The 23,067-nt window shown below is 40.8% G+C and overlaps 1 protein-coding gene across 4 annotated transcripts; it reads right to left on the bottom strand.

The window, feature by feature from the left end:
• Positions 1-1,423: 1,423 nt before the first annotated feature.
• ftcdnl1 (formiminotransferase cyclodeaminase N-terminal like 1) lies at positions 1,424-22,732 on the bottom strand. Of its 4 annotated transcripts, none has more exons than XM_072259612.1 (6): positions 22,646-22,732; positions 17,237-17,378; positions 17,052-17,165; positions 14,848-15,003; positions 4,715-4,906; positions 1,424-2,522 (listed from the first exon to the last, which is right to left on the bottom strand). In XM_072259612.1, exons 2-6 carry the CDS (start codon positions 17,349-17,351, stop codon positions 2,083-2,085), a joined length of 1,017 nt encoding a protein of 338 aa, XP_072115713.1. In that variant the 5' UTR covers positions 17,352-17,378; positions 22,646-22,732; the 3' UTR covers positions 1,424-2,082. The 4 variants fall into 4 exon arrangements, with proteins under 4 accessions (XP_072115713.1, XP_072115714.1, XP_072115716.1 ...); XM_072259613.1 differs by having other exon boundaries at positions 17,052-17,147; XM_072259615.1 differs by lacking the exon at positions 14,848-15,003.
• Between the last annotated feature and the right edge of the window lie 335 nt (positions 22,733-23,067).

Below are 23,067 nucleotides of genomic sequence, written 5' to 3'. Positions count from 1 at the left end.
TCAGAGGCTTTTTCCCGGGGTAAAATGGCTAGCACGAGAGGGCACAGTTTTAACGTGCTTGGAAGTCGGTACAGAAGAGATGCCAGGGGTAAGTTTTTTTATGCAGAGAGTGGTGAGTGCATGGAATGGGTTGCCGGTGACAGTGGTGGAGGCGGATACGATAGGGTCTTTTAGGAGGCTCCTGGATAGGTACATGGAGCTTAGAAAAATAGAGGGCTATGGGTAACCCTGGGTAATTTCTAAGGTAAGGAAATGTTCGGCACAGCTTTGTGGGCCAAAGGGCCTGTATTGTGCTGTAGGTTTTCTGTGTTTCTAAAGCTTACACATGGCATTGCATTGTTACAACTTGGAGTTGTGGGGCTAGGAATTTTATTACTAAATCTTCACCCAAGCAGCACAGTGCTCAAAGGCAAGTGCAACCATTGGAGAGCCTCAATAATGGGTGGGTTGAAAGAAACAAGGTGCTACCCAGACATTTCTCCTACCCATTTTATGGCAAGGATTCTCCACTTTACCTACTCCATGAAATTTCTCTGTGTCAAGGAATGTATTTAACAGCTGAACAACTTGTTATTCTCTTCAGCAACTGGAAATGACACTCTTTATCCTGGGTAAAACCTCCGGCAGATGGAACTGCCAAGCCACACACTGGTGAGATCCAAGAGTTTTCAAAACCATTTGTATGGACCAGTGGAGTAGCTTGTGGAGCCACAATGTCATGGCATAGTGACCTGGGATCAAAGTGAACCTCTGGTGCTGCGTGGAGTTGGCATGTGATTGCATGGGTTTCCCCAGGTGCTCCAATTTCCTCCCACATCCCAAAGATGTGCAGGATGGTAGTTTAAATGATCATCATAAACTGTCCCTATTGTATGGGTGAGTGGTAGAACTTGGGGATGGGAAGGTTGATGAGAATAGAGTGAGGAAAAATCAGACAGAAAACAATTTCTGCAGATACGGGTTCCTAATGGTTGGTATGGATTCAATGATCTCATGGATCTATTTTGGAACTGTAACTCTCTACGACTCTAATGACCTGTAAATATCCAAGTAATCATGAGCCACTGTCTTCAGGCAAAGAGGAAATTTGTTCCAAAAGATCATAGCACAGAATCTCCGGTCAGTGGTGAAGCAATGGTGCTTGGCACTGAATTCATAGGAAGCTTCCCATAAAACAAGATCAAAAGATCTGTCACAAGAACTTCTTTTCCATCCCAGTAAGGCCTTTATCCACATTTATCAATGGTGTTCATCAATTATTGCACCATCAAGCTTGTTAAAAAAAATCAATGGCATTGAGGAGTTCTCACAGTAAATCAGAAGGGAAATTTTACACCTGTGACAGATTGTAAATATAAACACACAGAATTAACGTAGAACCTGAAATTCTTTTAAAGATTTAATTTTGAAAAACAGTCACAATATTAGAAATGTTTGTGAGTTAATTAAAATCCACATTGTAGTACAGTTTTATTTAAGGCAAAATAATTTGTTTGGCAGTAAGTTAAGAATTCTTAATAACTATAATAAATTATTAAAAGTTTAATTAGTCCTCAGGGAAAAGAGCATAGCATTTGCAGGCTGCGTAACAGCAAGAGTTGTTTGAATGTCGCTTCTGTTAAGTGATTTCCCTTGATACCACTGGAAAAGGCCACACACAATCCTGCTTGCCAGGAAGACAGAATCACGGACAGCATCTTCAGATTTCCACATTTACCTAAGCCGATTCCAAAATCTGAGCATGGATTTTCCACGATTGTGACACTTGATAGTCCTACTGCCATTACTAACACCAAATCTGGGTCAACAAATAAGCATATCCTCCCAACAACCACAGAGTGTCAACAGTGGCACAGGCTTTCTTTGGAAATTGGTTATCCATCTTCCAGCTCACAGCATTTATAAAAAAATTTTCAATATCAATTGCAGATGCCAAACTTTTGCAAGCATTTGTTCCCACTCATTGATCTTCTTATTCATTTTCCAAGAACATGATTACCAGACTGATAATATCAATTTTATTGTACAGAGGATCGTCTATGTGATGAGCTCAGCATTGCTCCTCACACTAACAAGCCTCCCTTACATTGTAATGACCTTGCACTTTTTCCAGAACTCTCCAGTCCCTTCCCGTAAAGCTTGTTCTGCCAAACTCTTGCAATGTTCAGGTGTGAAACCAACCAATGCAGTGCCCACTGTTGCAACTCCGAGGTTTTTAGCCAGTCCTTTAATCTGCTTCTCAATGGAACTTGGAGAAAAGTATGGGTATTCTTCACCCTGAATGCGATAAGAAATATATTTCTCCCTTTCTTCCGCCAGCGGTGGTAAAGGCTCATCCTTAAAGCTCTCCACATTACAGGCTATCTCCACGGTACCCTCATGAGGAAAGGCCATTGCCTGGATGCCCTTAAGGCCACCAACATTTGCTCCACGGATGGCACTAGCAATCTGTTGTCCAACATTCAGATCCTGTGTGTCTATGGTCACATTGCAGTTCATAACATATGGGCTGGCACCAATACCTAAAAGGGCAAAAAAAAACATTCTTAATGGATGCCACTTTTCAGAAATGGTAATTAGTTTGGTTTAAAACTACATCTTCATCTTTCCCAGGTTCACAGCGGTGCAGCAGTTAGTGCCACTGCTGTACTGATCCTGACCTCTGGCATTGCCTGTGCACATCCTCTACATGACTCTGTTGGGTCCTCACAGGTGTACCAATTTTTTCCTGCAAGCCAAAATTGTGCTTGTAGGTTTATTGGCTATGGTAGATTACTCCCAGGTGTGGGTTTATAGCAAAAAGGATTCAAGGGGAATTGATGGGCATGAGTGAGAGAACACAAGCTGAAGAGGTATAGAGATATAAAAAGAGGAACAGGACTGCAGGGATTGTTCTATTGGAAGACGGCAATTACCTGATATGTTATAAAATTAACAACTTGCAAAGAGTTTTTACAAAAACTCATCAATTCGAAATACTAAATCAGTTTTGTTGTCTATAAATTTTACCTAAACTGCAAACTTTTTCTAGCATTTTCTATTTTCTCTTGCAAATGATAAGAGGAAAGAGATGTAGAGTAGTGTAAAAACATAGAGAGGGAACTTTGGGGTAACAAGGGTTAGCGTCACCAGTAGCAAAGAAAAAGAGTCAAGAATGCTCAGGATACTGTCATTAAAAAGCTGGAGAATTTCAAAGAAAATGGTCATGATAGAGAAAGTTAAAGCATATGATCTGAAAACACTAAAAATGACTTTAAAAGTCATGCACATAAGACAGGTTAGAAGCAGGTTGAAATACAAGCCATGTGATGAATAATGTCTGGCTGACGAAGTACGCAGAATAGGAGATCAAAGCAATGTGAAGTACAACAGGCTTGTCTAAAAGTGGCAGAGACATGATTGTGAATTTCAACAGCGAACGGGGAGGAAACAGAAAAGACGAAATTGCAGAATTGGTGATGGACCAATGAGGGGGTCGGAAGCTTATGAGATACAAATGGTCAGATACAGTAGCTAAACAAAGCAGGAAGGCAAACTTTGAGAGAAGATGGGCATAGGATGCCAATTCCTCAGATTCCTCTTTTCCTCCCTTAGGGTGAGTATTCCAGGATTATGACCATGTATGCTGTCTAACTATTACCTAAAAAACTCAATTTCCTTTCTTATTCCACTTTATTTTTGCCTGGGATCCTAAACAGATTTGTCATTCACATAGTACTTACAATGAGCATCAACTTTCCCTTGACTAAATCCTCAACTTCACTTGCTCCATCATTGAAATGTTCCCATAACCAATGGACACACTTTCAGGGACTCTTCATCTCTCGTTCTTGATATTTATTGCTTGTTTATTTATATTATTGTTTCTTTTTTTTGCATGTGCGCAGTTTGTGTTTTCTGCACTCTGGTTGAAAGCCCTAGTTTGGCAGTCATTCACTGATTCTGTTATAGTTACTATTCTGTAGGTTTGTGGAGCTTGCCCACGTGAAAATGAATCTCAAAGTTGTATATGGTGACATAGATGTACGTTGAAAATAAAATATATCTCTAACTTTGAACTTTGAAATCTTATCAAAAGCTGAAAATGAAACTATAAACACACAACTATCCACACTTGCAGCACATTGTCCCAAATGTTCTCAAAGGCTGAATGTGATGCAAATTCATTCATTAAAAGAAACTATAAGCACTTCAGTTATATAGATCTAACATATTTTGGAATTCAGATGTCATGAAGTTCAAGTTTATACTGGCAGAAATTCAGTCTTCACTCCTTTTCAATTGATAAGCTGGTCTCTGTTACCAAATAAAATAGATAATACTCAACATCAGTGATATTATTTGGGTCATGGGAAAGTAGTATATGAACCAAAGAACTTTCCAGGCAAGCTCCAAATCTAGATGAAAGTGCAGCTCTGATGTAAAAAGTAGCATTTTAAAATCAAATGCTAAAATCAGCAACAGTAAAGCCCACCTGACTTAAAGGAACAGGAACATTAACAATATAGTTAAGCAACTCAGAGACAGATGGTGCAATTTGTATCAACTGAGGCAGGGATGAATAGAAGTCATAATAATGCTATGCCAAGATGGAACAGTGGAGATAAAGACAGTGTTTGTGCATCTGGGAACCTAGAGTTTTTCTGACTGTAATCCTGACACTCACTTATTCACTTCAATCACATAATTGTAGATTTCAGTTCAGAAAACCCACCTGTTAAACCACATCTGGGAGAAATTGCAGCTCCCACATCTGGCATTCTTTCCTTCACCTTTAAGCTGCTCCTGTTAAACCAGTTCAGTTCTTTCCTGCGCTGGACCAGAGTTCGTTTGAGAGGTTGATCAGCGTATCCAAAATAAAAGAGACTACAATCTGGCACATCGACTATTAACTTTTCAGCAATATCTGTGAGGAAGAGATGTATTTTATTTATATATTTTTATTGAGAGATATAGTACAGAACAGGCCCATCTAGTCCAACGAAATGCAATGCCCAGCAACCCACCTACTTAACGCTAGCCGAATCACAGGTCAATTTACAAGGACCAATTAACCTGCTAACTGGTACATATTTGGTATGTAAGAGAAGACCTGGCATGTAAAAACCAGAGCATATAAAAAAACATAAGTAAATCCTCGACTCACAGAGCCTGCTCTGGTATCTAACTCTTGCACCAATGTGCTAATTAAATGAAGAAGGTTCTGCTCTCAATCAAAGTAAAACAGAATCCACAAAAATGGTCAGAGGAAGATTAATTTTCTGCAGCTTTTAGATAAAAGGTCTTCCCTTTTCGCACTCTGGTGCTTTGTTTACCACCACGGGAGTTTGCCTCAGGAGAGTACCACTGAACGCTGCTCATTACATATGCTGAGCACATTACGTTTGTACCTTTTCACTCCTAACATAATAAATCTTTGCTAGTTATCTATATTAGATACCTCACCCAAGTGGTTGTTCGAGAACATCTGAGATGTCCTCTTCTTTCAAACAGCAGAGTTTCCCTTCCACCACCATCGATGCTGCCCCCACCTGCATCTCGATTTCCCACACATCTGCCCTCACCCCTTCTTCTCACCGTCATAACAGGAATAAGGTTCCTGAGGGCAATTTAAAGTAGTGAGGTGACTCAAGGTACTTGACAGCAGAGTTATTGAACAAAGTTGGACATGAGATGGATCACGCAAGTAAACTTAGAAAATAGCATAAAACTTGGTCAAAGCAACCTGCCTAAGAGAATCCTAAATCATATATTTTAAGGTCAAGTCATTATTATACAAGATCCAATATTTGCAAGTGATCACAGGCCTGATGGACAATCAGAACTGTGTGCAAGATGGGATACGGACGGCTGAGTGCTGGTGTAGAATCAGACAGAAGAGCATTGGAATCTCGCATTACTAAGGCATGGATGAGGGCTGCAGTAGAAAGTAACTGAAGCACAGGTTTTGGTTGATATTATGGAGCTGTAAATTATGGACCTTGATAACAGTTGGAAGCCCACTGAAGGACTAATGTAACATTGAAGTTGCAACCAGCATGATTCACCCATAGACAACACACAGGGAGGGAGAAGGATGGAGCCAGTGGCTAAAGAACTGAGATTGCACCAAGATTCAAATACAAGGGCTTCATTAGAGCAAGTGCCTTCCTATCAGACAAAACGTGTGACAGATCAGACAACCTAGCACTCAATGACAAGGAATTAATCTTCAGGAAGACTTGAGGAAGACTCAGGAAGACTTCAGGAAGAGGGAGTTGAGGGAACACACACCAATTCTCATTGAGGGATCAGCAGTAAAAAGGGTGAGCAGTTTGAAGTTCCTGGGTGTCAACATTTTTGAAGATTGATCCAGGGCCCAACATAGTAATGCAATTGCAACAAAGGCACGAAAACAGCTATATTTAATTAGGAGTTTGAGGAGACTTCGTATGTCACCAAAGTCACCCATAAATTTCTACAGCTATGCCATGGAGAGGGTTCTAACTGGTTCCATCACCGTTTGGTATGGAGGGGCCACTGCAATGGATTGGAAAAAGCTGTAGAAAGTTGTAAACTCAGTCAGCTCTACCATAGGAACTAGTCTTCCCAATGGAGGACACCTTCAAAAGGCAATGCCTCAAAAAGCCAGCATCCATCATTAAGGACCCCCATCACCCAGGACATAGGCTGGCTGGTGGTGTAGTGGCATCAGTGCTGGATTTCGGAGCGAGGGCTCCCGAGTTCGAATCCAGCCAGCTCCCTTGCATGTTTTCCATCCGTGCTGGGTTGGCCTCATAAAAATAAGAAAGCCTGCTAAAAAATCGCCATCATGACGGCATCCTGATGACTCCACTTGGAGTTAAGGGCTTTCTTCTTCATCACCCAGGACATACCCTCTTCTCACTGCTACCATCAAGGAGGTGGTACAGGAGACTGAAGACACATGCTCAACGTTTCAGGAGCAGCTTCTTCCCCTCCACAATCAGATGAATGAATGGACAATAAATCCATGAGTACTACCTCACTATTTATTTCCCTCACTTTGCACTACTTACTTATTTTTAAAATATACCTTATATGGTAATTTATAATTGTTTTATTATGATTTGCAATGTACTGCTGCCACAAAATATTAAATTTCACGATATACTATATGCCAGTGATGTTAAACCTGATTCCAACTCTGACACTGGAGGATTGGGAAAGATGATAGCGGTGAGAATTGGGCATCTAGATTCCAGATTCTGATAGCAAGGGGCAGCTTGTAGTTAAACAAGAGGAAGGAACTACGGTTAGATCTGTAGGAGGAAAACGAGGCACTGCAGAGGAAATGATGTAAATGCAGGAAGATAAGCCATTGCAATTAATTCTCTGTCTATGAGTAAACAGATAACAGTGGAAGAATGCCTCCCAGTCAGAAGACAGAGGACAGATAATGGTGTGATCAACCATGTCAAAGGCCGTACAAGGCAGGTCAAGATGCCTGGATACCTTGCCTTAATCATGGTTATAAAGGGTGTCATTTACAATAATAGCAACCAGAGTAACCAACTTCCTCTGTGCATCAAGCAGAATAAATTCCCCTATGCAGATCTGCCAAGAACATCTTCAATGATGGTCTTGGTGATCTGCATTGTAACCAGGATGTTGTATGCAAAACCAAGCTGGTAGACACAGACAAAGTGACCTCACGCCTACAGGTTATCAATTATCCATTTAATTCAAGTTGCTGGACGACTTGATTGATTATTGTACATTACAGCCGGTGGCCAGTATATTAGGTACATCAGTACACCTGCTCATTAATGCAATTATCTAATCCGCCAATCACGTGGTGCAACTCAATGCACTAACTCATACATACAATGTCAAAAAGTTCAGTTGTTGTTCACATCAAACATCAGAATGGAGAAGAAATGTGATCTAAGTTACTGTCAATACCCGAGAGGTGGTTTGACTATCTCAGAAACTGCTGATCTGAGATTTATATAGTTTACAGAGAATAGTGTGCAAAACAAAAAGCATCCAGTGAGCAGCAGTTTTGTGGATGAAAGTACCTTGTTAATGAGAGAGGTCAGAGGAGAATAGCCAGAATGGTTCAAGCTGACAGGAAGGCGACAGTAACTCAAATAACCACACGTTACAACAATGGTGTGCAGAAGACCTTGAAGTGGATGGGTTACAGCAGCAGAAGGCTATGAACATACACTCTGGCCTCATTATTAGGTAAAGGAGGTACCTAATAAACTAGCCATTGAGTTTATGTCAATAACGCATTCTATTTAAATGGATGGAAAACAAAAGAGCAATATAGGTCCTTCAGCCCAACCAATCTATACCCACTAAGTTGTCCACCCAGTTAGTCCCAGAAGTCCAAGGCAGCCTTAAGGCAATGCCATTCACACAACTATTCCCGCTTCCCTCTCCCCTGCTCCACTGTCTAAAGGGATTGCTCTCCAATTGACTCCCTTGCCCACTTATCCCTCCCTACTGATCTCCCTCTGGCACTTAGCCCTGCAAGCTACACCTGCCCCAGTATGTTCACATGGATGCCATAGTCAAGACTTATGACTACACACTACAATGACAACGTATACAGTATGCTTCCTTTTTAGTCCTGTTACAGGGCTGTAGGCATCTTCTGCCATGTGGGAATCCTGTCTTAACCTGAGGACAACCTGTATAATGGATTTTATGTCCCTAAACACAGCTTTCTGAATCCTGGGTGACATGGTGATGAAGTGCTGATGAAGAGTGTTCACCATAATGTTAACGGTCTATTTCCCTCCATAGATGCTGCCTGACCTGCTGAGTTCCTCTAGCTCCTTTGTCTGTTGCTCCAGAACTCCAGCATTTGCAATCTCTGTTTCGGTTTCCTTATTAAACAGGTAAATATTAAATAGTAATTATATCAAGTCATCCTGGATGAGAAAGCTGTGTTCTGAAGTATTAAATTAATTATATGCATCATTCCCAGGTTACAGCAAGGTTCCGTTACTGAAAGCTATAACCCAAGTAGTTTGCAAGTCAGAAATGCCACCAGGAATGGAGCTTCCTCAAGGCAGATGATGCCAGCTGCTCTGCAGCAGCTGACAAATTCATCCCCACCGTTCCCCAAATGCATAGGCTGTTCATACTGCTAGTCAGACATCCATAACATAGGTAGGACCCATGCTGTTAGTATGACTGAGCTTTTGATATGTTGGGGTAGAAAGCATCAAACAGAAAATATGGGTTACGAGGTAATGCTCTGAAAAGTTGCGATGACTCTCTGAAGCTCAAACCTACCGCTGTCTTTCAGGCAGGAGCCAATCATTCTCCCACCCTGCTACTCTACAGGGAACGGCAACCAGCTGGACTTCTGCTATTCATGCCCAGCCGTGCTGTCAGCAAGTCAAGTTCCTTGAGTCATTATCCAAGGCCATCTGGAGCCTAACCTCTTGCTGAAAAGAGAAATTTTCCACCAGCAATATTGATGTTGCCGCTCAGGAGCACTAAACCAGGAGGACATCACTGTGGATAATTGCATGTTCTGTTAGGAATACAGCACAACTTACCATACACATTTGGCTTGAAACGTATACTTTAAGAAGACTTTAGTTTTTACCTTCTGATCGAGAAAACAAGCAGCAATCTTTGACAGACAGATGAGGAAGTACTGAATTGTAGATGAACAAGGGGTTTGGATTGCATTTGCTGGTTATGCATGCATGAACTCCTCACAAGACAGCCTTGGAAGAAAAAAAATCTCTAGCTTCTTTCCTCCCTTCCTTCTTTTCTCCACTCCTCCTCCCATCTTCAGCTGCTCAGAACACAACTGTCCCAAGGGTAGGGCCTTCATGATGATGGTGCTATGCCACTTGAAATGGGCCGCTAAACTGAGAGGGCTGATAGGGAAGGGGGGAGATGCCTGAATTACAAGGTGGGGAGAGGGTAAAGAGGAAGCCAGCCAGATGGGGGGGGGGGGGGGGAGGAGGGAGGTCAAGGACTGGAGAAGAAAGAAGCTGACAGGAGAGGACAGTGGAGAGCGGACAATCGGAGAAGGGGAAGGAGGGGACCCAGGGGAAGTAATAGGTAGATGAAAAGTAAAAGGCCAGAGAGGGGACTAAAGGAATGTGGGGGGGGGGTTAATTTCGTTCACTGGAAAGAAAAATCAATATTCATACCATCAGATTAGAGGGTAGCCAGACAATTTGTGTGAAACTTGGTGTCCATTGTATGCATTCTAGTGTGCGTGTGTGTGTTGTCTACTGGAGGCCTCATCCAGTCTGTCAGCAGATACAGCTTGTTGTCCTGTAGCCACCCTCTGGTTTGTGGCAAAGGGTCAAGTACAATATGTACCATGGCCTGGTCCAGAATAAATGCATTGTAACGGAAGTCAGGATACCAGGAATTCTCCATCGATGGTTACAAATCTGATAAACATTGAGAAAATGGAATCCATTGCCATTCCAGATTACAACGGGGCAGAAATATGTTACCACAAAGGTGCATATCCCATAGTCACACCACTAGCCCCTTTGGTAAAGCTTGAAATCTCTGAAAACTTCCTAAGAACCTTAGTAAAAGCTTTAGGTCCCACACCGTCAGGTTCAGGAATAGTTATTACCCTTCAACCATCAGGCTCCTGAACCAGTGTGGATAAATACACTCACCTCAACACTGAACTGATTCCATAACCTATGGACTCACTTTCAAGGACTCTACAACTCATGTTCTCAGTATTATTTATTTACTTATTTATAAATATTACCATTTTCTTGTATTTGCACTGATCGTCTTCTTTTGCACACTGGTTGTTTTTCAGTCTTTGTGCAGTTTTTCATTGTTTCTACTATATTCTAATGAATCTCAGGGCAAGATATGATGGCATATACATACTTTGGTAATAAATTTACTTTGAACTTTGAAGGATATCCACCTGCTGGCCAGCAAAGACAATGAAATGTAGTGAGCTCTCATTAAATAAACAATCACAATGAACCCTCATAAAAAGATGGATGGCAAAATGTGATACATTGCCAGTATCTCCAGCATCAGCTTATGAATGTCAATGGCAATACAGTCCTTGCCCTGCTCTATCGTTACAGTCTTGGCTACAGAAGATGGCAGTGAAATCATCTGCATGGAAGCACACACATCTCATACAGTATATTGTTCCTTACTGGAATTTAAGTTGAAGAGTGCTACCCAAAGCTCTTGTTCAACAGCCTCCTGCTGAGAGCTTCTCCTCTTTCTCCTTTTCCAGCAGCAAGTCTTGCCTGCAGCTCCCTGGTTATTCATGCAGTCACACAACATTATAAAGAAAGTGTCTACTGCTACATCCATCGCTGAGAGCAATTGGTGCAGAATTAATTCAGCAAGAAGTGATTCAGTAACTGTCTCAGCATTCCCTGTAGACCTGTGCAGTTTAAGCTAAACTTAGAAGACACTAACCTACTGTAGAATTGTCAAAACAAGAAAGAAATTAACCAATCGTTAATCAGCAAATAGTTAATAATTCCTTTAAACAGAGGTGTTGGGGTTCCCACTTTACTGCAGATTTCCCCCCCAAGTGTCATAGCACAAACTTTCAGCTGCCCATTTCCCTCCATAGATGCTGCCTGACCTGCTGAGCTCTTTCAGCGTTGTGTGTGTGCTGCTCAAGATTTCTAACATCTGCAGAATTTCTTGTGTCTTGGATCTGTAAGGGTTCTTTCAGAATGCCAAAGGTGTGGGCTACAAATTCCTCTGTGTGAAGCTAAAACAATTCTTCCTGCAAACTTAGACTCAGGCTTACTTTCTCAAATCAATATTGCAGATCTCTGCTCTAAACATGCTTTCAGGCATTCACAAAGGCAAAGATGTGTTCAGAGGCACAGTGGTTAAGTTGCTGGATCAACAACCTGGCCTGTGTATGATTCCTACGCGTGCAAATTTCTTACATGCCTCCCCAGTTCAGGGGCAATTAGGGACAGACTACAAATTCCAGCATTTCCACATCACAAGAATGAATAAAAACCAAATATCCTGTGGCCGAATCACTGGCTGTGCAGACGCTACTCTAGTGCAGAATACATTCCCAGTGCCCATTCCCTTCTGCAGACTCATCACTTACGAAACAATTTCTTTTTCACTTTCAGCCCAAGAAAGGTTTGATTATTAATCTATGGTGGTCAATTATTGTTGTTTTCTGCATTGTCACCTTGGTGAAATAGTAAATGGTTTCAAAGGTGCAAGGATAAGGCTTATGAAAGAAATTACAAAAGCAAATTAGGTGTTGGGTTTGCTATACAAAGGTGGTAAGTACAAACACCAGGAAGTTATACTAAACTTGTATAAAACAATACTTTGAGCTTAGCTAGTGTACTTTCCAATGATGGGCACCACACAATGGACATGAAAGTTTTACTATAATGGTTCCAGAGGTGCAATAACAGTCCTGCACTCAGTGTCAGCAAGACCAAGGAATTAACTGTGGACTTCAGGAAGGGCGCATCGAGAGAACATACACACCAGACCTCATTGAGGCATCAGAAGTGGAAAGGCTGTACAGTTTCAAGTTCCTGGATGTCCACAACTTTGAAGATCTATCCTGGACCCAACATATTGATGCAATTACAAAGAAGGCACATCAACAGCTATAATTCATTAGGAGTTTGAAGAGATTTGGTATGTTAACAAAAGACTCTAGCAAATTTCTACAGATGTACTGTGGAGAGCACATAAACTGGTTGTCTCACCGTTTGGTGTGGAGGGGCCACTGCATAGGATCAGAAAAAGCTGCTTTAAGTTGCAAACTCAGCCAGTTCTATCATGGGCACAAGCCTCCCCAGCATCAAGGACATCTTCAAAAGGTGATGACTCAAAACAGTGGTATTCATCATTAAGGACCCCCATCACCCAGGACATGGGGGAGGAAGCTGGGTGCCCATGAACCAATCCCCATCGGGGGATCAGAGGTGGAGAGGTTCAGCAACTTTAAAATTCCTCAGTGTTATCATTTTGGAGGACCTGTCCTGGGACCAGCACGCAAGTGCAGTCAGAAAGCACGGCAGTGCCTCCATCTCGTGGGAGTTTGTGAAGATTCAGCATGTCATCTAAAATTCTGACAAACTTCTAATGTTCTGTGGTGTAGAGTGTATTACTGATTGCACCATGGCCTGACATGGAAATGCCTACATATGCACTTGAACGAAAAAGCCGAGAAATAGCAGGTGGATATAGCCTAGTCCATCACAGATAAACAAAGCCCTTCCCAACATTGAGCATATTTACACAGAAAGTTGTTGCAAGGATACAACATACATCATCAAGGACCCCACCACCTAGGCTATGCTCTCTTCTCACAGCTGCTATCAGGAAGAAGGTATAGGAGCCTCAGGACTCACACCACCCGGTTAAGGAACAGTTATTACCCCTCAACCATCGGGCTCTTGAACCAGAGGGGATAACTTCACTCACCCATCACTGAATTGTTCCCACAACCTATGGACTCACTTTCAAAGACTCTTCATCTCATGCTCTCGATATTTATTGTTCATTTATTATTATTAATATTTCTTTTGTATTTACACACTGGTTGCTTGTCCATCCTGATGGGTGTGGTCTTTCACTGATTCTTTTGAGTTTCTTGGACTTACTGTGTATGCCCGCAGGAAAATGAATCTCAGGATTGTGTATGGTGACATACTGTGTATGTACTTTGAGAATAGGTTTATTTGGAACTTTTAATTATTATATCTATTATGCTGTACAATGTACCGCTGCCACAAAACAGCAAATTTCACAACATATGCCTGTGATATAAAACCTGATTCTGATAGATCACAGATACAAGTTCTATCTGTAGAAGCTGAGCTTGTTCTGCTTAGTTTTTGCTGGGAGAACTCAATAGGTCCAGCAGCATCTGTGCAGATAAGAGGATGATTGATGTTTTGGATCAAGACCCTGCATGAAGGTGGGTGTGGGGTGCCATTCCTTTGCCTGCACAGTTGCTACTTGACTAATCAAGTTCCTGCAGCATGAAATGACTTGAGAAGTTCAGTGAGAATGGACAATGAGAACCCATTTTCAAAGGCTGGGTGATTGATACCTAGAGGCTGCAGATCTGAAATTCCTAAAGGGAAACTTCCTTATCTATGATTAGGATTAGCCTAAGTTGATACGGGTGGTGGAAACGTTCAATAAAGTGTTCAAAGACAAACAGATAAATATACAAGGTGCAGAAAATGAGGGAATATAAGAAAAGAATTGGGAAGTAGAGCAAACTCTATTGGTACTTTAGCAAACCAGAGCTAATGGGTCAGATTTGCTTCTCCTAGACGGCAAAACTGCATGATTTTGTGATGTTCATGGCATCTTCCATAACCACTGGATTTTCCAAAGTCCTTACAAAAAATGAAGTTCTTATGAAGTTTTGTTTAATGCAAGAAATGTAGCATCCAATACGTACAGAAGATGTTCCTACATACAGCAATGATTTAACCGATGCTGGTTGAGGGATAAATGTTAGCCAGGCCTCCAAAAAGAAATTCCCCCCTCCTGTATAATATAATGTCTAGTGTCTGTTTCACCAGCAGTCATTACTTCAGTTTTCTATCTCATTCAAAAGGTGGTACCCCTGACTCCTCGGTATTGCAAAAATGTATCAGCCTACATTATACACCTCTTGGGAAAGTTTTGTTTAAAGATCAGCTTGAAACATTAACTGCTTCTCTCTCCACAGATGCTGCCTGACCTGCCAAATCTTTCTTGCACTCTATTTTTATATGCTCCAAATTGAGAGATGACAGTATTACTGCTGAATCAAAGCAGATAATAAGACGGCAACAGAGCTTTCATTCAAGTGTGAATAAAAAGAAGCATGTGCTGAACTTAACTCACCACGAGCCACTCTACCACACTCCTCCAGACTAACAGACTCCGAGAGAGGGTAAATGGGGACAAGGTCCACAGCTCCAAGACAGGGATGAATGCCAATATGAGCTTTCATGTCAATTAAGTTAAATGCTTCAACGCATGCTGACAAAATGGAGTTACCTGTAAGAGGAAAAGTGCCTTGAACTTCAGATACATCAATGGCTGTCTCTTTTGACTTAAGGCACCTTAACAATTTTCACAGACCCACCCTCAAATCTTTGGATCAGTTTGCAAGCACCTCTCCCTTCTCTTTTATTGGTTAAAGTGACAGTCAAAAGTTCTGCAAAATAAATGCATCAGCTAATTAAAGTTTTCACCCATTGACCTGACTGGGCTGGAGATTGAAGAAATCCTTTTTTTTTATAAAGGATTGGGTTAGTAGTGGCAAATTAACTTATTTTTTAACTAAAAATGACAGAATACTACTAACTTCTCCTTGAATAAAAAAAAATCACTGATATAATTAAGAAAGACTTTAAAATTCCATTCCATTGACTGTATTGTCCTGGTGCCTGATGCTCACTCCCTGACAATGCATAAGATGTCAAACAAGCAGTTCGGCTGGTGAATGGCATGTCTGAAATGTTTGTCAACTTAATCTTAATACCACAAGCCCATATTTAAGGCAGAATATATTCTCTATCACTTTTCCTGTGTGTTTTCTATTACTGATAAGCTCCTTATTTATACCCTGAAAGTTTCTTGTGTTTTTTCATTGTCCCTCAAGCAAAATGCAGAAGTGCAGCCATATTTCCACACTCTGCTCCATCCCATCTCACCTTCATTAGAATCAGGACAACACAGAAAGCCTACTGACATGGTGTCCCTACCCAAGGGACAGACTTGCCCAACAGAAGGAAAGCTACAAAGGGTTAACAGACTGATTCCCAGCATGGAGTGTCAGTATCCTTTAAAGAAACATTTAGCCAACAGATCCAATTCTCATTAAATTCTTATGGTGACACACGCAAAATTCTGGAGGAACTCAGCAGGTCAGGCAGCTGCTACGGAGATTAATAAGCAGTTGACATTTCAGACTGAGAACCCTGCATCAGAAGTGGAAAGGAATAAGAAGGTGTGGGGAGGGGAAGGAGGACAGGCTGGAAGGTGACAGGTGAAACCAGGGGGGTGGGGGGAGGGGGTAATGAAGTAACCCCCTGGAAGGTGATGACTGGAAAAGGCAAAGGGCTGAAGAAGGAGGAATCTGAGAGGCGAGGAGAGTGGATCCTCAAAGAAAAGGAAGGAGAAGGGGCACCGGGGGGAGGTGAAGGGCAGGTGTGAGGAAGAGGTAAGAGGGCAGAGTGGAGAAATGAAGAAGAGGTAAAGGGCAGAGGAAATAATTGCTGGAAGCTAGAGAAATCAATGTTCATGCCATTAGTCTGGAGGCTATCTAGACGGAATATGAGGTGTTGCTCCTCCAATCTGAAAGTGGGCTCATCGTGGCAAAAGAGGAGGCCATGGACCAAAATGTCAGAACAGGAATGAGGATAGGAATTCTTGTGATGCTTGACAGGTTAGATACAGAGATGATGTTTCTCCTGTTTGCGTTTCCCAGAACCAGGGACACCATCTCAAAATATGAGGTCATCCATCCAGAACAGAGATGAGAAAGAATTTCTTCTTTCAAAAGAAGTTGTCTACTCAGGAAAGCTGAGTTTACGTAAAATAATAATTGATAGATTTTGATTCTAAGTGATTTGAGGATATAGAGTTAATGCCAGAAAGTTGCCCACAGGTAAAGATTGTCTATAATCTGACTGAGAGGCACAAAGGCCAGATATTTACTCTATGTCTTATTTTCTCATATTCTTGGAAGAGGTGACTAAGTTTAGTTTATAGATGTTTGTTCATGAATTCCAATCACAACGCTTCCCTCAGAAATCCACTGAAATAGTCCCATGACAATCAGAAAGTCAATAATGAGTCCCAGAATCAACTCAGCAGGACCATTTTTTTCTTCTCTCATCTCATGAACATGACAGCCCCAAACAAATTTCCCCTTTGTTATCCAATTTGTAAATACTAAACCTAAATCCCACGGAGAAATCAGATCTGAGCTTCAAACTTGAATTCTGCATTCAAGAATTTACCTCGACCCAGAAATCACTTTATTGCTTCTAGAGTTAATAAAAATATAACTTTAAGAGCCAAATGAAATGAAATCTTACCTAATGTCTCAACTGAACCTGCAAGAGTTAGAACTGATCTGTTGTAGTCATAATCTGAAAATATGTTCAGTACAGTTGTTTGCATTTTCTTCTGTCCTGTAATCAAAGCAAAAGCTGATCCATAAGAATTTCAAGAAGGAACTTTTTCTCAGAATTGTACTGGTAATAAAATAAATTAAATCTACCTTGTTTATCACTGAGTGCAGCCTTAGCAACACTTTGCACAATGTCTTTCTTTCTGGCTTCAGAGATATTCAGCAAACACACAGCCAAGCGGAGGTTTAACCTTTGCGACGCCATTCTTTGGCTCAAAGAGGAAGCCTAAAACTGAATGAAATATAAAGGAAGTTTTGTTTTCTAACATTTTACAAGATAATTTGCCCTGATGATCCTCATAACTTTCCAAGCAAATGAAGGGCTTCTTCCTCACTCACTCCAAATAACATATTGCATAGAGGAGCACAGAGCAAATTCAGTTGATTTGCTCTGCCATTTTCTCTCTTGACTCTGGGAAATAGCAACAATTCTGCTCTGCATTGTTCCCTGCAGCTCTGCAGACTTCAGACATTTACGTCAGATGCATCTGTTTCGCTGCAGCATGGTTTACTTTCCATGGCGTGCGCAACAAAGTGCAAATCTAAATGCAAATGAACTTAAAACCAAGACACTGCCTCATTGCAAGAAAATACATGTTAATGAATGCTTGAGATATAAAATGAAACTAAATAATCCTGGAAACATTCAGCACAGAAACAAATAAAGGTAGAACATTTCAGGTCAAAAACCTCTCATAGGAAGAAAAGGATACAAAGCCAACTCTACTTTTAGAGCATTTGACTCTGCCAATACTCCAACTCCTACAACTGAAAGAGGCAAAGAACTTACTTTGTTTCACAAAAACAGAAGAATAAAGACTACAGATTTTGCTTTTGATACATGGTGACGTCAGTTCTATCACATTTTTCAGAAATAATATTTGGCGGCTACGCAGATTGTTTGCAAATATTTCAGAAGTAACAATGACTCTGAGACAATAAATGGCAGTAAATTAAGTGATGAGGGCTGTTACTTTTTATCAGTACACAAAAGGTTTCACATTGATTGAGGATGACCTTTGGAAATAGAATATTGGAATTTTTTTGTTGCTCAGGAGGTCATAGAACAAGCTCTTTATTATCTATCTTCTTGCTTTGCATCAAACTAATAAACTGACTGTAATAAGAATGCAATTAAAAAACATTCTGGCACATTCCATTTTGTAGTTCAAATATGAAATTTATCTGAAACTCCTGGAAGATCTATCTCAATGCAAACACCTGACTAATTTCCTGAGCTACTCTTTGTAATCCTCTTGGACAGTCCTTCAGGACTCTGGATGACTCAAATCCTCTTCATCTTGTTAGGATGGAAGTTGCCTGTGTAGGAATTCTTACAATGAGAGGTTGACCTTGCACGCGGAAGATTGTCTTGACAGGAGATCTGCTCCACTATGGCTGATTTATTATCCCTCTCAACCACATTCTCTTGTCTTCTCCCAGTAACCTTACTAATAAAGAACCTATCAATCTCTGCTTTAAATATATCCAATGATTTGGCTCTGAATTCTACAAATTCACCACACTCTGGCTAAAGAAATTCCTTCTCATCTTTGTTCTAAAGGAATGTTCTTGTATTCTGAGGCAGTGCACTCTGATTCGAGACTCCCCTACTGTCAGAAATATCCTTTTCATGTCTACTCTGTCTAGGCCTTTCAAGCCCTACCTAGACCCACCCTATTACCTCTTGGCTTCCATCCCTTTCTGCTCCCTCTCAACTTCATTTCCCACCTTCTCTTTGTCCCCTTGAATCACCCATTCTCCTCTGCCCTCTGCAAGCTGCTGGCTCCTCATTCTCCCCACGAGTGAGGACTCAACATCACCAGCCATCAGTCATCACCCTCATGCCACCAGCCCAGGTCCCTGCAACTGGTGCTGCTGAAGCTTGTGACACAACGCAGAAATTCAAACCAGAAAACCGCAGCTGAACTTCCAGCCACTCACAAAGTTGTGTGTGGTGTTCCACAATGATCCGAGGGTGGGATGATGGTCCCCACAGTACTGACAGAGGTGAATTCATCCAGAAGAAGCCTTTCAGCTGGCTATGATCATCGCTCTAAACTCACTGAGCCTCTATCTCCTACACACTTTATCCTCTCCCAGGATCGCTGTCTCTCACACTCCTCTTAACGAGGCTGGTATCTCCTATGGTCTTCTTAAATCATAGATGCTTCTCCATCAATCAAACTCGGCTTCCTGGGGTACAAGGTCTGTAGGGTTTGAGAATAACTGGTGCAGACTCTTCACGAGTCTGTAGTTTCCACATCAGTTCTCTCCTGTCATCCTTGCCATTCAATTCTAGAAAGATCCACGTTTAAATAACATCACCTCACATTCTTCTCAACTTTGGTAAGTATCATCCAATTCTTAATCAATCAATCTCTCCCAGGAACAAATCTGACAAGTGTCAAGTGAACAACCTCCTGGCCCAGCATACCCTTGATTAGGTACAGAGACCATAATTGTAGAGGACTCCAAATGTGCAGTCACCAGAGTCACATGGAGTAGCAGCAGACTTCCTTATTCTTGAACTCCTGGCTGCCTAGCAACAAATGCCAGCCCACATTTTGCCTTCTTAAATCCTTGTGGTGCTAACATGGTCATTCTCTGTGTTTTGTGAAGCAGTAAATCAAGGTCTCCATGTGCACCAATATTCAATACCTCTTACAATTGAAATCTCTTTATTCTTCATCACATTTTTCCAGACCAAACCTGCATTCTTACCCACTTAAACACCTATACCGCTTGCAGACATTTTAGACTCTTCACAGCTAAATTTCCCAGCAAGCTTTGTATACATCATAGTCATAGTCATAGTATAGTCATAGTCATACTTTATTGATCCCGAGGGAAATTGGTTTTCGTTACAGTTAAACCATAAATAATTAAATAGTAATAAAACCATAAATAATTAAATGTAATAAAACCATAAATAATTAAATAGTAATATATAAATTATGCAGGAAATAAGTGCAGGACCAGCCTATTGGCTCAGGGTGTCTGACCCTCCAAGGGAGGAGTTGTAAAGTTTGATGGCCACAGACAGGAATGACTTCCTATGACGCTCAGTGTTGCAGTGTTACTCTGTTGCTCCATTTAAGTTATTAATATACTTGGGAAAGCAGAAAGCCTAGTAGAAATTTCCCTTTGCGCAGCAACCTGCCAACTTGAAAGTTATCTCCAGACTCTTTTGACCTTTAAGCAACTCTGTTACCCCCAAATCCATGAGTCCCAGTTTCATAATAACTACTTTTATTGTTGTACCTTATTAAATTTAAGAAACACCACATTCACTATTTTCCCTCAGCTCATCTACTTCTCACTTTCTCAGAAAAAAAACTCTTATTAGATTTGTCAGATAAACTTCCCTTTTCATGTAACCACATTGGCTTTCACTAATTACATTATGATTTCCTAAGTGTTCAATTGACACATCCTTAAAATAAACTGCACTGTTTTTCTAACAACCCATATCAGGCTAACTAATCTAGAATTTCCTATATTTTTGGTTTCTCCCCCTCCCCCTCCCCCCATCCTCTCCTTCCAACCCCCCCCCCATAGGAATATTAGTTTAATTTGCCTAGAGAAAATGCAGACTTTCTGAATTTTTTTTCTCTTAACTTATGTTACTGAAGATACACATTCAACATTTTAGCAACAGCTTCTTCCCCTCTGCCATCAGATTTCTGAATGGACGAAGAATCCATTAACACTTCCTCACTTTTTTCCCTCTCTTTCTGCACTACTTATCTTTTAATACTTATTGTAATTTATAGTTATGTATTGCAATATAAAGGTGGAGCAAAACAACACATTTCATGACATGTTCCAGTGATATTAAACCAGATTCTGATCACTCTTTCTTACTTATAAAATTGCAGTTTCTAGTTTCTATTTATTGCTAGTTTATTTCACATTTTTCTACTTTTTCTTTTGTGAACCCGCAGGTCACAAAATTATGAATCCTCAGGCTTAGTACTTTCTCATCAACACAAATTTCATCCTTTATTCTAGCTATATCCTTAATTGGTTACACAGTCAGATCACTTTTGCCGTGCAGCTCTTCATTCTCAGCTGCTTGCTGTTCCTGTTCTTTATCTATTGGCAAACTTCTTAATCTAATTTTCAGATCCAGACCTATTCACTACTCATACCCATGTAATTGATTTTATTTAAATTCAAGACTCCACTTCAGACTCTTTGTGTTCCTCCTGGACTGAACATAACATGCCATTTTATTCCTATTATTTCCCAAGAATATCCCTCGATACAAGATTACTAACTATCTTTGTCTCATTAGGGCTTAAAACTGCCTGTCCCTTAGCTTGTTCTCTAATATACTGCTCCTCAAAAATGCACCCATTTCATTTGATCCAAATTACATTTTACAATTTGACTGGCCCAGTCTGTGCAGGATTAAAGTTTCCCCACAGTTACTGCATTTTTGTTGCTGCCAATCACATTTTGATCTGTCTCTGTCACCGCTATCAAGGAGCCAGTAAGTGACTGCCTTTAGTGCTTTTGTCCTTTATCTCCACTTATACTGCACCAGCGTCATTCCTTACTTTACTGTCCTGGCTAGAGCCCCCAGCGTCTCCCTTTTGCCTTTTCTTTCTAAATATCATGCTCTGCAATAACTAATTACGATATTGGCCACTATGAAGCCACCTGTGGATTTTAAAAAAATATGTTAACCCCTCAGTGTTGGGAGTCAGATCACAACACCTGTGGAAGCATTGTACAGTATTTATTTCAACACCAGCAGAAATAATTATCCACAGGTGACAGCAGTACAGGTTTTTTTTCAAAAAAAAAACTTCTAATTTAATTGGGCAATGTTGGTCTACTACAAAAAATGGGAACTATGAACCCAAATATGTTTTAAAAAAATAATAAATTTTAAATATCCTCCCTTCCCATTTGTTTTTCTGCCTTCTGTAATTTAGGAAATACAGACCGCAATTACGAGAACTCTGAAATAATAACAGATTACAGTACTGACATGTGCACCCTGAAAGTTAACGAACCGTCAATCATTAATACAGTCCAGTGCAAGAATCCCCACGAAAGCCCAAACTTTAGCTCGACTTTGTACAGCTGCTGACCTATACACACTTGGTATCCAGCTTTTGTTGCTTCAAAGAGCAGTTTCCGAGGACCTCTTTCTGCAGAGGAGGAAATTACACTCACAAGAAGAATTGCGACTTTCCCCTCCTTGTCAATTAATCTGTCCCGGGCCGGTGATGTCATAAAACGCGTTCGCCACTGGAACGGCGCAGAAGGTAGCCGTGTATCTTCAAATACTCTTCACACCTACTATTCCATTCGCACTGATCATTTATCGTTAACTTCCAGACAAAGGTTTCATACTCACTTTAGAGTGCATAGGCTTAATTTAGTTTTTCTGCAACTATTTTTTGAGGGGAGGGGGAAACTACACCAACACTTTTGCATATATGCACACTGGCTATTTTTAAATAAAAAAGTTAACACACCCACCTTCAAGTCCAGAAGGACCAATTAGTTACTAAAACTTTCAGAGTGGAAACAAGCACTGGACCTTTGGCCACTGAGACAGGACTTCGAATATGGCAAGCAACGCAATCCAAACTTTAGCAAATGGTGCCCCCGTCTGGCATTGATAAAGCATTGCTTTTCGAAATTATAGGCTCCGGACAGATGTGGAATAAATACAGTACTTGGACATCTAGGACGGAATCTGGAAACCTTCTCATAACTAAATAACCTCGCGAAATGGTACACAACAATAATAGCAATTACTAATTTGGTAAATTCACAATACACAATTCAAAATGGCACGGTTACTTTGTTAGTAAAAGGGTAGGAAGAACAGGGAAAAGCAAATGATGAAAGGGTACAATTTGAAAGCGGTTGCAGAAACGGAGCTGAATATATACAGT

The sequence above is a fragment of the Mobula birostris genome, chromosome 6, assembly GCF_030028105.1.
Source record: "Mobula birostris isolate sMobBir1 chromosome 6, sMobBir1.hap1, whole genome shotgun sequence".
In the NCBI taxonomy this organism is placed as follows: domain Eukaryota; kingdom Metazoa; phylum Chordata; class Chondrichthyes; order Myliobatiformes; family Myliobatidae; genus Mobula; species Mobula birostris.
The sequence above is the reverse complement of the archived record's forward strand: the minus strand, read 5'-3'. Positions and strand labels throughout refer to the sequence as shown.

What these genes read in the sequence shown, in the direction of transcription:
- ftcdnl1 (XM_072259612.1), bottom strand. Translation starts at nt 17,351, where the DNA reads ATGGCGTCGCAAAGGTTAAACCTCCGCTTGGCTGTGTGTTTGCTGAAT. An exon ending in AGGTTCAGTTGAGACATTAG is followed by an intron (nt 15,004 to 17,051) that starts GTAAGATTTCAT and finishes TTCCTCTTACAG; the next exon opens with GTAACTCCATTTTGTCAGCA. An exon ending in TCCCAGATGTGGTTTAACAG is followed by an intron (nt 2,523 to 4,714) that starts GTGGGTTTTCTG and finishes TTGCCCTTTTAG; the next exon opens with GTATTGGTGCCAGCCCATAT.